The 14,296-nt window shown below is 36.4% G+C and overlaps 1 protein-coding gene across 1 annotated transcript; it reads right to left on the bottom strand.

Moving 5' to 3' along the window:
* Positions 1-6,581: 6,581 nt before the first annotated feature.
* Positions 6,582-9,944, bottom strand: LOC120132250 (uncharacterized methyltransferase At2g41040, chloroplastic-like). The gene is made up of 8 exons (XM_039149055.1): positions 9,675-9,944; positions 9,162-9,262; positions 8,951-9,091; positions 8,185-8,266; positions 7,884-8,077; positions 7,658-7,769; positions 7,115-7,219; positions 6,582-6,856 (listed from the first exon to the last, which is right to left on the bottom strand). Exons 1-8 carry the CDS (start codon positions 9,831-9,833, stop codon positions 6,728-6,730), a joined length of 1,023 nt encoding a protein of 340 aa, XP_039004986.1. The 5' UTR covers positions 9,834-9,944; the 3' UTR covers positions 6,582-6,727.
* Between the last annotated feature and the right edge of the window lie 4,352 nt (positions 9,945-14,296).

The raw sequence follows: 14,296 nt of genomic DNA, 5'->3' as shown, positions 1-14,296 counted from the left end.
TGGCTTATCATCTCGGAAGGAATGTTCTTCCCACGAACATCATCAATAAGTTTCTCCTTCGACCCTCCCTTAGTCATGGCCTTTGAAGGGATGTTCTTCTCCGATTGAACACCCACGGGAAGCTTTTCTTTTTACTCTTCTCCAATAACAGTCTCTAAAGCCATGTTCACCCATGAACATGCTCGGCAAGATCTTTAGTAGCATTCTCAGACACCGTCAACCTTCTTTGCACTTGACTCCCATTCACCTCGGCAAACACCATCGTTTCAAGTCTGATAGGCTCGTAACTCTCGACCTCATCATTCTCCTTGGATGGCTTGGCTCGATCTGGGCACCTCTGCAACTTATGTGGACATTTACATCGGTACCATTTCAGTTGCTCCTTCCTTACCCATGGCTTTATCCTTTGCTATCGCACCGGGTTTTCCTCCGTGCTCGACTACTTTGACACCCACAGTCTTACCATGTCTCGATCCTAGGTTGACTACTTGAGAACTTGTAGTCGTACCATATTTCCTCCTTTATTCAGCTACTTTGGAACATGTAGCCTCACAAAGTCATTTTCTTGACTTGATTGCTTAGATACTCGTAATCACATCAGATTTCTCTCTAGGTTTGGCTGCCTCAACATCCGCAGTCGCACCTCATCTTGTTCCTTGCTTGGCCACATTGAACCCTTCAATCAGACCAAGTCTTTTCCCTGGGTTGGCAACTTTAACACTTGCAACCACGCCAATTCTCGATACTTCCCATTTTCTCATCCTTTTCATGATGGTTACAAGGTAATTCTTCTCGGGACGTCCCCTTATCACATGGGGACCATCACATGAGTAACATTTGATTTCCTTTTTTGCTCGTCTACTTCTCCACAATGGAATCGGCCATACCATACTTTCCCGATGACTTCCCATGGCCACGATCAGTCGGTGACACTTCTTATCCACCTGAAGATTTTCCCTGGCATTTATATACTACACCATTTTCTAATCTTCCCCACTATTGCCACAATCCCTAGGCATAGGCATGGATGACCCAATGTTAGTTGACTTGACTCCCACAAGCTCAGTTAGCTTCTCGGCTACAACTATGGCTTCTGAAAGTTTATGGGTATCTCTGTGCTCTACCCCAAGCATCACCCCTGGTCTAAGTCCTTCCAAGAAGACCTTGAGCATTCCACATTCACTCATTGCTCCTTTATATGTGAGCAGCTCCTTTTTGAGCTCTTCCATTTTGACTCTCAAAGCATTTACCTCAACTTCACTGGCATTACTCCCTTAAATCATCTCCATCTCTTTGAGAACACATTGTGCCTCGTACTTGATCCAATCTTCCATGGACTCTAACTTGCCAAGACGGGATTCCACAACACCTTGGGTCTCCTTGGCTTCTCACACTTAATCTTCAAGGCTATTGACCCTTATTCCCAATGTTGTTGACATCTTCCTCAATGTCTCCAACTCATTGAGAACGCGTTGCATCTTGTCATTGAACTTATCCTCCATGGACTATACCTTATCAAGTCGGGACTCTCCAAGACCTTGGGCCTCTCTATGGATTCCTCAAGTTTATCGACCCTCTTCTCCAACGATGTTGAGACTCTTCATAGGACCAATATTTCGACCCTAACAGAATCACCCACTTGGATAGTCTTTTAACCCAACTCATCAAGGAAATTTTGAATGCTCTTCTTGATAGAGTTATTAGACTCCTCCAACTTGATGAGCCTCTCCGTGTGGAAAGTTAAACCTTCCATCAAATAAGCGCACATCTCTTCTATTGTCAGTCCCTATTCTTATTCCCCATCAAGACTCTCATCGTCTTCATGAGTGAATCTCGAGCCCATCAGACTCTCCCCTCGTTTCCTGCCATGGCTCTCTTTGCCTTTGCGTGCGAAAATTCATTTTCTCTTGTGCTCTATCTCTCACTCTTTTTCACGAACTAGTTCAATCTCTCTCAACTAGCTCAAACGAAAATCCTTGCCACATTTAACAAAACAATAAGCTTGGTTAAACAGTAAGTAAATTTAACTTGCTTGGTTTACCGCTTTAAAGAATCACACTTGAATACTTATAATCTTGTCACGCGCCGTGCAATAAGGTTAAAGACATTTGACACTTGAGTATGAAAAAGAGGTTGGATTTGGGGAATCAGGCTTGCTAAGGCCACCAGAGTTGGCTCATCACTTGGAGAATGCTAGAGAACATGCTCACATTATCCGTGCAAACATGGAAAGTGAATATGATCATGGGAGCTCGGTAATTGTGGCAAGAGATAACAAATACATAGAGATTGTAGAGGATTCTTACCATATCCAGTGTGAACGCTTATCGAATGAAAGAATCCTACTAATTGATGTAACTAGGTAAGATGAGATTGAATTTCATTAGTTAAGAGAAGATCTTGTAGATACAATTCCTTGATTTGGGGGATTTAGGATATTGTATTCGATATGGTTTGTTGATGTAAATTGATCATAGCCATTGATTGTGAGGGAGTTCAACTATAAATAGAGAGTCTCTCCTCTTTATTTGTATAATTCAGAATCATTCTTCCACTCTCATTTTGAGAGTAGAGTATATAAAAGCTTTGAGGCATTTGCTCTAAGTTCTATTGTCTCCTTTTAGTTGTTCTTTATTCTCTTGGTGTTCGTTGCCTCTTTAGGTGGCTAAGTGTAGCCCTCGTGGTGTTTACGCTTTCGTACGAGTGTTCTAATTTGGTGGCCTTAGCGACCCCTTTGGGTTAAAGCTTCAGCATCCTTTTGAAGTCTTAAGGACTTCGTGCCAGCCTTTGTCAAGAGATGGTAATCTTTTAAGGCATGGTGTAAGGCTTACTTAGGCGCAAAACCGACCAAGTACCGTCATTGAGCGTCTAAGACCGCACATTTTGGAGGTCCAAGGGCGTGACAATCACACGTTTTCGAGTTGGAGTCTATGTGTGCGTGACATCTTGAAATTCCAGGCCAGATCAAACAATGGCAGATTTTATTATTGGGTCGAATTCTTTAAAGCCTAAAGATGATGACCTTGTAAGATGAGTTTGGTCTACTTAATTCCGAGTCCCTTTGTGCCTTGGATTCTTTTCCTTTGAGGCCTTGAAAAACGAATTTTTATTGCACCTCTATGTACATTATAGCATATGCAAGCAATACTCGTACAAGTGTTTCATTTGAAAAATCCATATTCTTCGAGGTGTTTTTATATATTAAAAAACCATAAATTCATTTATTAAACCAATACCTACCAAATAGGATTTTTTTAAATGCATCTCAAATTGTACTGTAGGACAACCTCGCGTATTATAAAATACGTTTAATAAATCTAGTGTTCTATCGTATGCAAGACACATCAACTTTTTTGATAAAATAACTTTTTTGGATAAGACAACCAATAAATGCATGAAACTTTTTTTTTGTAAAACGCGAGATATGAACTTAAATTTTACAGAACGTAAGATCATCTTACATGAGCAATTTGAGGAATATTTTTCTAAAATAACTTGTATGGGAATTATTGATCTAATAATTATGTTGGTATTTTATATAATAACCCCATTCTTCAATCCATACATTGAATAAATAAATGTGTATGTGCAAACACTACTCTTGGAAATTGAAACCACATGATGCCATTAAGACTAATATATAGAAGATAAAAAGAGGAAACAGAGGCAGTGCAAAAAGCATTTTGAAATTAATGGTTGAGTTAAAAATATCAGTATTAATCTTTGTTGTTCTTTGATAACATGGAGGAGAGCTATGTAGAATGACTTTCCTTGTATTGCTTCAGAAATCTACTATCTGTAGTTGTTCTCCTGGCCAGTGGTGCATGTATGTACAACTTAGGTTGGGTGCTTGTTTACTCTAGAATTCAGATTTTTTTTATGTTAGGTGTTCATTTTACTGAAGGTGTCCACCCTGCAATTTTATTTGTATCCAATCCATACGATTTTTTTGTGTTATTAATAGATACGTGATCATCCTGAAAAATATTTCTTAACCAAACACAAACAAACTATCCAACGATAATGGCTAGCACATCTTCTGGCCTCCATACCAACAAGCAATAGTGCAATGCATTCTTGCTGATGTCAAAAGTAATCACCGTTATATATAAAAATATACATCCTACTCGACTCACCATTATATAAATATTTAAAATTATTTTTATTCGATAAAATAGAAATCTAATTGAATATATATATATTGACGCAAGAAACCAGCTAGTTTTATTAAAAAGAAAAATACATATTACAATGATAATTTAGAACTATGAGTATAAACTAAACAAATAATTACGATATTTCCTATAAACATTAACATGAAATTAATCACTTGAGATCATATATGGACTATACAAGGAAAAGTAAAAAAACTCGTCCAAAAAACTTGAAAAAATAAAGATACTAATAGATCTAATTGCATCGACAAACAAACCATAACATGGGATCAAGCAACTAAAAGACCACCGAAAATCGTAAATCAGAGTCGAGTACCATGAGAAACAAAGAATACCGGTAGTCGACAACCAACACTAAAGTTGGTGTCATAGCCGGCAAACAAAACCAAAGAATAAGAATTAAGCGGCACTGATATATATATTATTACAACAATTACTCCTAAATATGTAGAAGAAAAATGCATTATTATCTTAGATCGAGTTAGAGATTTTGCACCTTAAATTTAAATCTAAGTCGAATCTATTTTTAAAACCAAATCCAATAAGATTGTCATCGCTATATATATTTAGAGTTTGTAATTATATTTCATGACATTATCATATCTAAGATTTTACTTCGAATTCATTCTTTGAAAATATTAAGTATATCTCTGAAAATGTTAATTTTCTTGCATAACACGTTCTTTCAAAACTGTATTCTAATCCTTTGTATGACTTAAAAGTTAAGTAAAACAATACATATACTATGATCATGTCTGAAGGGAATTTGTAGTGTCGGTTATTGTGGTCAAAATGGCGTGGTGATTTGAGGTTCCATGCTGCTGCTGATGTGGCATGCCGTGTAATGTTCAGTAGGCCGGCGCTAGCTCTTCATTAATTTCCTTCCATTACAGCAATCACTGATCAACTAAAACGACGAACGTAGAGCTACAAGCACAGACAAGTAAGTACAAGGATCTCCTGGTTTTGGGGGATTCAACCCCACAACTACTCCACCAATCACAGATTTCATGTTACAATCAAAATTATTCATGAATGGTTGGTTGTCCCTTTTTCTCATATGTATGGGGTAAAGGGGGTAAGATAGTAGGTTACTCCCAACATCAGGTTGAGAGCAGCTTCCGTAAGAGACCTCCGAATTATGAAATACCCTTCGTGGGACTCGATCCCACGATCTCATGATTAAGAACCTTGTGCTCTACCAACTGAGTTGGATGGTCATTTGCACAACTATAGAAAGCATTAAATGTAATTATTAACGTTAAGTGGTTTTATAACAAACAGTTGACCGACAAAATTGCTAAACTCAATATAAGTATGTGTATACATATGCTCAATATTAAATTAAAAATATATATTGATAATTATTCAATATATTTATAATAATATATATGCATATATACTTAATTTATTTAATTAAAATCTCCTATTATTTAAGAACATTTAACAGTAGATTAAATACTGATTGAATTTGAACTTAGAATAGTACGTCTAAATATATTTTTTGAATTAATCACTGGTATCCGATTTATTGATCGATGAATTCAGATCGGGTACCGCAGAGACGAGGGCGACCCTCCCAACCCAGTAGTACGTCTAAATATTGGTATCACTTTAATCCTTATTAATTCCTAAATCCAATCCCGAATAATCCTCCATTTCCTGTTATAGAAAATATATATTACATCTAAATCAAATTCACTGGAGCAGGGGATAATTCAAGTAAAGAACACAATTAAGGGAAATGGAAAGTCCCCAACGAACACCTGCACGTGCAGGGAAAGGCAGGCTACCGTGGAGAGGGATCCAAGTGAAAGCCAGAGGGTGTCTTCAACTGACACAATGGTTCCTCTTGTCTTGAATAAGCGGGGTGGTCAAAGGGCAAAGGTCCTGCACATGAATATAATATAACCATCACAAGGGATGGACAGAGAGGATAATAGGATACGGTCGCACCTAATAGAATTTTCAAAATCTCAAATATAAATTTTTTTCTTTACATTTTCTATTTATTATATAATTTTACATCCTTTAAAATTTTATAACTTCCTATTCCTTAAAATTTTTTAATATAAATTAACCCGTTTGGGATAATCTAAGGTGTACCGGCAAGCGAACCATTGGAAGGGGAGTTTCTTTGACCCAACTGCCCTTTTCATTTTAGTTTCTTACACGTGTGGATTATTCACTTGCAACAACTTTGTTCCGTGTCAGAAAAAAAAACTATGGGTTTTATTTATGAATTTTGTTAATTTTATGGGGAGAAAAAAATCCTAGTTTTCATATGGTTTGTGCAACCCTAGCGTTGTTCCCAAAGCCTAGCTCACGTGCAATGCTGCATTATTTTTCTTACTGCAACTGCTGCATTTTTTAAAAGCACTCAAAAGGGGGTGACCGGTGAGTGTATGTGAATGTAAGAATCTATTTCATTATATGTTTCATTATCAAGTATACTAATGAAGTGTTTACGCAATCATCAGTTCAACAGGGAATATTTATATTCCATATGTTGCACAAAAGAAAAAAGAGCCTTCAAATGATCCAATCCAGCTTCAAGGCTTCTGAGCAGAAAACATAATGAAAGATCGTTGAACCTTCTTTGAATAGTTAGTGAGACCCGAATTTGTGCATAATTCCTCTATCTCCTCCTCTGTAAGGTAGTTATAACTTTGCATAACCCTCTGCAACAAATACGAAAGGAAAGAACGATGTCTGATAGAACTCCTGGTACTTCAACATCATTATGCGTTACGATGCACGGAAGGCAGACATCAAAATACCAGTTCGGGTGTTACTTTCCCATATGCAGAGGATATATATATATCAGCAAAAGTGAACGGAGAAATAGAATGAGACGGGGTTGGAAAATGCAGCATAATTAAACACCGAGTATAGCCAATGCTAAAATGATTCAGAAATGATTGAACACTGTACTTTACCTCTCTGAAAGGTCGTACTATCCAGGGAGTAGAAGAAGTATAGCGAAGAAAAGTGCTTCCAACAAAGACTCCGCCACTTCTCAATATACGACTAATTTCAGCAACCTGAAGATAAATAAAAGAAAGTGGCCATCTAAGAAGTTCTTTATAGCTCATAGAAAAGTCCTGAGGGCTATAGCCACACTGAAAGCAGTAAAGTTGACCTGTAGTAGCATGCCATGCGAAAAACAAAAGCACACTATCAAGATATCTAATAATCTTAGGCTACAGTTGTGAGGATTTTTCACAGCTCCGTGTATGAGACAAATGAATTCAAAGATTCTTATTGAGATGATTATTTTCTCTAGATTAGACATGCAAATGAATTCTTGGAAAACTTTGCCCAACCAAACAAGTTTTAAGGACAAACAAACTAGGACTGAGAGAAGAAAAGAACAAAGTCCGTTTATGTATATGGAGGTTTCAAACCAAGAACATCATGGAAGACCTGCAAGGCAATGTTTCAGCAAGACTGCATCATAAAAGACAGAAAAGAATGCTTACGGCATTGGAAGGAGATGGCCAGCAATGCAAAGCAGCACCGGCATGTACAGCATCAATAGAACCGGATGAGAACGGAAGCCTGGAAACATCGGCTCTGACAAGAGCAATATTGCTGCAAATTCGAGTGAAGTTTTGATCAGTTCTTGGTATGAGACAAAATATTAACCTTCACTTGTATCTGCAATAACTGCTTCAATGTTAAAATTAAAGCAGCCAAGACAATTACCTAGCTGAAACAGAAGCATCTTGCTTAATGAAATCATTACATTGCCGGAGCATGTTTTCAGAAAAATCAAGTGCAATAACACCAGAATATGTCCCCGATTTGGCAAATTGTCGGGAAAACAAACCACTTCCACAGCTAACATCCACTAAAGTGCCACCTTCTGCAGGTTTAAAGTACTCCTGAGCCATTCTGAACTGCATTATTTTGAAAACATAAAGTTAGACAAAACCAGAAGCATCACAAACTCAGCAAATAAGCCATACAATATAAGGATTTTGGTGATAATCCACAGACAAAATACCTCTTCATCAGCCCCAGGAAAACCACTTAGATTAAAATTTTGACGCCATCCTCTTTCATAGAGAAACGATACCAAAGGACTCCTAGCAAGGATAAAAAAGCCCAATCTAGTGAAACAATACCTTTACACACAAAAAGACTTGTTATGCCACACAATTTCATGGTTGGAGGTGCATTGTGAGGCAGTTATCATTCTTGTAGCAGCAGCATGTGAATTGTGCAGGACTAATAATATCTTGTTATCTCATTTATGATAGTAGCATCATGTATCGGAATCAAACAAGTTTATTTTAATATATAGAATTAAGCTACTAACTTAATTGTGACTTATTTCAATCTAGAAATTAATAACTGATAATAAGTACGGTGAGTTAGCGACTCAAATAATAGATTTAGGCTCAATTGGTTGTTGCTTGTATCACTTGCCTTTTACTTTTAATCGGAAGCAGAAAGTAAAAAATGTGCAAATGCGTACATAAAGTAAATAAAGACTTGAAAGTAGACTCCAAACATATACGAATGTTCTGAGAATTGTTACATAGTTATCTTTGTTCCAATGTGATCAGATTTCTCGAGTATATTTAGAACTTGAACACTAGTTCATCGTTTCACTGTTGTTCATCTTTCTAGCTTAATCAGATTCCAAAAGTTATAGTAATTCCGGGATTTCAATTGCACATTAACCTAAATCCTAAGACAGAACACTCAAATAGATCTGTGTCAAGGTATCAAGTGTAAATCCATGTATGTATATTAACTAGGCATACCGGAATAGCTCTGTCCGAACTGGTTTGACTTCAGTGTAGCTTCTAAGTCCAGCGGTGACGGTCAGGTCCAGATATACATCTTTGCTTGAGTATGACTTGTTGCATTTCTTACACTTGAATCCGGATCGGTAGATAGCATCCCTGCAAGTTTTGCAAATCCATTAGATTATCATACAATAACATGATCAAAAGAACAAATATTTCAACTTACAAGTTTAAACCTGGAGGGCCTTTTCTTATCAGTGGTTCATAGCACACAGGGCAAGAAAACAACTCAGTTTCCACTGTTCGATTTTGCTGATTTCTTAAATCCTGAAAAAGAAAATATAATCTTTACTAATCCTAACGTAGAACCAAAACAAGGCATCTGACTTTTCCATTGGACACTTATACATTTTAATTTATGCAGTATATAGTTGATGTAAACTTCAGCTTGGACACTTTTGCAGATGGGTGAAGAACAAAAAGATAATCCAACCCGAGCAGAGTACAGGGCAACCACAAACTGTTGAATTCAGTAATTAACAACAGTAGAATGGTTTTTTTTCCAGCACATAAAAAAAGTAATTAACAACTTTAACTTTCATTAAGCAATCCAAGCTTTTCAATTACTACAAAATTTTGGCTTTTTATCTGTCACAATGATTCAAGTTGCTGGAAACTAGTAGGAATTCAACCCAAAGAAATAGATATTCTAAGAAATAAAAACAATAAAAGAATTTACCGACTCCACAGCGACAGCGGAGCTCGCCCGAACAGTGAAGCGGAAGGGTTGAGAAGAGAAAGGGAGGGAAGGACGTAACGGCAACTGATGAGAAAATGAAGGGTATTTCGGGAACAGAGATTTGGGAAGAGGGCAAAGAGAGGGTGGAGCAATCGCCATTAATGGAGCGGCAAATGGAGAGGTTGACTCACCGATTCGCTGGAAATGCGGTTTATGCAAAGTTTGGCGCTTTGGATATTTTAATATGCAGATATGTTCGTCGGTTTAACTTTCTTGTGTGGAATTAGCAGAAGAAACGTCAGCAGAGGATACCCTCCCTTAGTAAAATATAAGTGGAAAATCTCCATGGGAGATATACAAACTAATTTATGACTAATAATAGCCCACATCAACCTTCTTAATTTTCACAAAATAACTGAGTTTGTGATTTTAAAAGATGGGTAACTATATATATTTCGATATGTGATTTAACTTTTAAAAAATAAAATAAAAAATAGAATATTAAAAAGTCACTAAAAAGGGGTAAAGTACACAAATGATCCTTTGACTATAGGCTATTGGTTTATTAAGTCTATTGACTATTAAAAGTTACAAAATCATGATTCGACTATAAAATTTCACTTTGTTAAGTCCTTCGACTATTCGAAGTTATAAATTAGTCACTCAACTATTCGTTATATTCCAAATTCATCATTTTTTCCGTTAAGATATTGATTATTGTCTAAGCTACACGTTAACATGATGACTAAAATATGATAGTCGTTTGAGATTTTATGGTTGAATTTTATTATATCACAATTAGGGATGGGCATGAAACCTGAACACAATGAGTTCTGACCCGAATAGGTCAGAATAAAAAAAAAGTTCGGGTTAGGTCGAATTTTTTTATGGTTATGTTCAGGTCAGTTCGAGTTTGGATTTAGAGTGAAAAACACCGACCCAAAATAAAAACCCCTCTATATATTATTTTCTTTCAATTAAATCCCTATTTTTATTGAATAAAAATAATATTTTTTAATAAATATATTATTTCGGGTTGACTGTCGGGTTCGAATTTTATCTCCAAAATCGGGTCGGGTGGAAGGTGTATATTTTTCGGGTCGAGTGGATGATTTATAATTTTTGGGTCGGGTCGGGTGGACTGAAAATTTGACCCAACCCATGCCCATCCCTATTCATAATTAGTAGATTAACATTAAACTCACAATACCGTAAATTTTTAACGAAAAAGAATGAGTTTAGAATATAATGAATAGTTGGATAATCATTTTATAACTTTTAATAGTTGAATGACTCAAAAAAATATCATTCTATTGTCAAATAATTAATTTATAACTTTTAATAGTCAATAATGAAGTAATATCTTCGGAGATAACACAAAAAAAAATGGAATGGAAGGAGTATTTTCTTAAACCACCAACTGTGGAATGGGAGGACTATTTTCTTAAACCACCAACTGTGGAATGGGAGGACTATTTTCTTACACCACCAACACAGTAGGGCTGAGCTGCATCTTACAGAAACCTCACACAATGGATATGATATGAGCTTCAAAAACATATGGCCGCTACTATAAGAAACTTTGATAAAAGAACTGAAACCAAAATAACAGAATCAAACTGTAAAAATTGTATTCGGACCATAACAGTCCATGGCTACTCTCATTAATCCATTGCTTCCCCTCTCTCCTTCACTTGGACATAAGATTCTCTCTTCAACCCCATGGATTTAATGGACAGTTTGCACCCCCTGTTTCTTTCAATCCTTAAGGAAATTTCGACCTCTCCATGTATGACGAACAGGATGGTAAGAAACTGAATTCCATCAGTTAACTTTGTTCCATGATAAGATTCTGTAATTTCAGAGTTGCTTTCATTCCCCCCCCCCACACACTTTTAGCTTAGTCCTGAGTAAAACAAACGAACAAGAATTTCATAGCTGTAAAAGTTAAAAACTTACCCAGGTTTCTGGAATTTGGAAAAACAGAGATTGGGGTTAGGAATATGAAAATAGGTAAGGGTCTAGTTGTTCATGAATAGAACTGGAAACTCAGTGCATCTGAAACTGTTTCTTCGTATATTCCTCTCAAGTGGAGCCTCCAATGCCTCCTGGTGAAGGCCGATTTGAAGTAATTATTGATAATGACGCTATTAGCCGGCTTGATTTGTCCCCATTCTGTGCTTTGACAATGGTTCTAATGGGCATAAACTGCATGCCACTCATCTAAGCATAAAGGCCTACTTAAATAGTATTGGATCAGGCCTGAATCCACCTGCAATTTTTTATAAGTTGAAGCGCGTGGTTTTAAGCATAGTAGTAAAATTAACCCTCAAAATTTGTTTGAATGGTCATTTCGATCGTTTTTTTTTCGGATCTCTTGAAATCTCAGCCTTTTAATATTTGGTATGAAGTGAAATCGTAAGTTGACTAACGATCAACGCATACTATTAACATAGTAGATATATTAAATTGTTGACATATCACATATCATATCATTTAATATGAAGTTGTGGCACTTGCAACATTATTCAATACAATGATATGATATGTGTCGTGTTATCTAAGATAATGTTATAATATATGTCACATCATTTAAGGTGTGTCATATAACACGTCATATATATATATATATACGTCACATTAATAACATACATTAATAACATACATTAATCGTTAGTTTATTAACGATTTTTACTTAATAAAAATTATTTTGATTAAACATTAAAATATCTAAACTTAAAAACTTAAGAAAATAAAAAAATTAAAATAATCATTCGAATAAACGTTGCCGCTTATATATATAGAACAATTGACCGAGACAAGCACATAGCTTCTGCCACCCAACACAATTTCTATTACCGCCCAAGGACATGAACCGTACCAGGTGGCGGATTCAAGACCTGTTCAGTACATTTTAGTTATAGGAGGTGCTAAATGACCGCCATCAAATATTCATTAACCTCGTTTAAGAAGGGACCTAAATGGGGGACTTAAATTTTGTGTTTCCAACAAAGGCCATGGTCAAAGCAATCGGCGTGTCGGTGGTGGGTGCATTCATCGGCAACCTTCCTAGGAGCGCTCACGCCATATTGTAACAAGGTGGAGAGCCTAGAGGATGGGCTCGCATAGAAGGGCTAAGGTCACGCCGCCACATGTGAGAATTTATGTAGGACAGGACATGTGAGCTTGCATGGGGGAAATACCAGGCATGGGAAGGCGTAGAAAGTAACAATAAACCGATATTCTATATGGACATGAGAGATTGATGAATTTAATTCCAACATGGAAGAAAGATTGCTTTTTTTTTGCAATGCTTTGGAATGGTGGGACAAGTGTCGCCATATTGGCAGTGCAATATCAAGGATTCGTTCAAATTGCGTTGTCTATTTTGGACCAAAAAGAAAGTTGGGTGGTTCGGTTAATTGTAAATATTGTTACAGTAGGAATTCGTAATAAGTAGATAGGATCATCGAGGTCGAGGCTTGTTTGTGTAATTCGGAAACTAAAGCTTTCGTCTAACTAATAGTAGTATTTGATTCAGTAGTAAAATATTTTATTGAAAGTCGGGCCGCCAAATGGAACTCTTGGACAGAATAGTGTCCGAGATGTTTTGCTGTTGGCCTAAGTGAAAACGTGCAACGTGAACTGGATATACTTACGTGGCCCAATCACCTGCCATGTAATCCTTTGTGGTCCCGTTAATGTAGACTTCCTCGTGGAGTGGCCGCACCATTAGGCCGCTAAAGACAAAACTGCTCCGTCAACACAAGTCTATTTGGTGACATACAGGGAAACTTTAACCCTTTTCCGTCACCGTCACATTCAATCTCCTTGTTCCCTGTGACACGTGGGAATTGGCCCACCTTGTCTCCCCCAAACGGTAACCATGCTACTAGGGATGTCCCATGGATACGGCTTCATAGATTTTGTATCATATCAGTTCTAATTGAAATGAATATAAAGTTTCGCGGGTAATAGATGAGTGTGGGTGTAAAAAATTATAATCATCATAGGTAGTGGGTAGATGATGAGTTTAAAATCTTACTTGTTCCACATCCGCCCTCTTCATATTCGCCCATCTAATAATTACACACCATATCAATTTTGGATCATTATGAATTTAAGTATAATTTTAGTGATTATTATATAAATCTTAAAATTTTATAAGACATGACTTGTAATTTAACAAAACCTTAATTTATAAACTCAATTAATCCATAGTTTATTTTATTATGCTTCTTAATGGTTGTGTTTGTGTTATATTTTGTTATTTTATGTAATCTGTGAGGTTGCTGTCAGGTGGGTACAAAATAAGTGGTGAATATCTAGTTAAGTAGTAGGTGTGGTGGATTTGAGAATATATGTTTAAACAGATGTGAATTTAAAAATTTTACCTATCGTAAACGGTGAGTAAATAGTAAATATTAAGTGATTATAAAGATGAAAAATAGATATCCAAACCCATCCCGTCCGTTTGGCCCCTACATGCAACTTATAATTAAATTCCCTTCACTCAAATCTTAAATCTAAACTTGTTCATTCAAACGGATTAAACATTTTTGTCCAAACTATTACAACCAGTTAAATTAAAAAATACATTAAAAACAAAAGATGCTACGTTT

The sequence above is a fragment of the Hibiscus syriacus genome, unplaced genomic scaffold (assembly GCF_006381635.1).
Source record: "Hibiscus syriacus cultivar Baekdansim isolate YM2019G1 unplaced genomic scaffold, ASM638163v2 tig00110560_pilon, whole genome shotgun sequence".
NCBI lineage: Eukaryota > Viridiplantae > Streptophyta > Magnoliopsida > Malvales > Malvaceae > Hibiscus > Hibiscus syriacus.
This window is presented reverse-complemented; position numbering and strand designations above follow the sequence as displayed.

What these genes read in the sequence shown, in the direction of transcription:
- LOC120132250 (XM_039149055.1), bottom strand. Translation starts at nt 9,833, where the DNA reads ATGGCGATTGCTCCACCCTCTCTTTGCCCTCTTCCCAAATCTCTGTTC. An exon ending in GTTCGGACAGAGCTATTCCG is followed by an intron (nt 8,267 to 8,950) that starts GTATGCCTAGTT and finishes TATCCTTGCTAG; the next exon opens with GAGTCCTTTGGTATCGTTTC. An exon ending in GGCCATCTCCTTCCAATGCC is followed by an intron (nt 7,220 to 7,657) that starts GTAAGCATTCTT and finishes ATTTATCTTCAG; the next exon opens with GTTGCTGAAATTAGTCGTAT.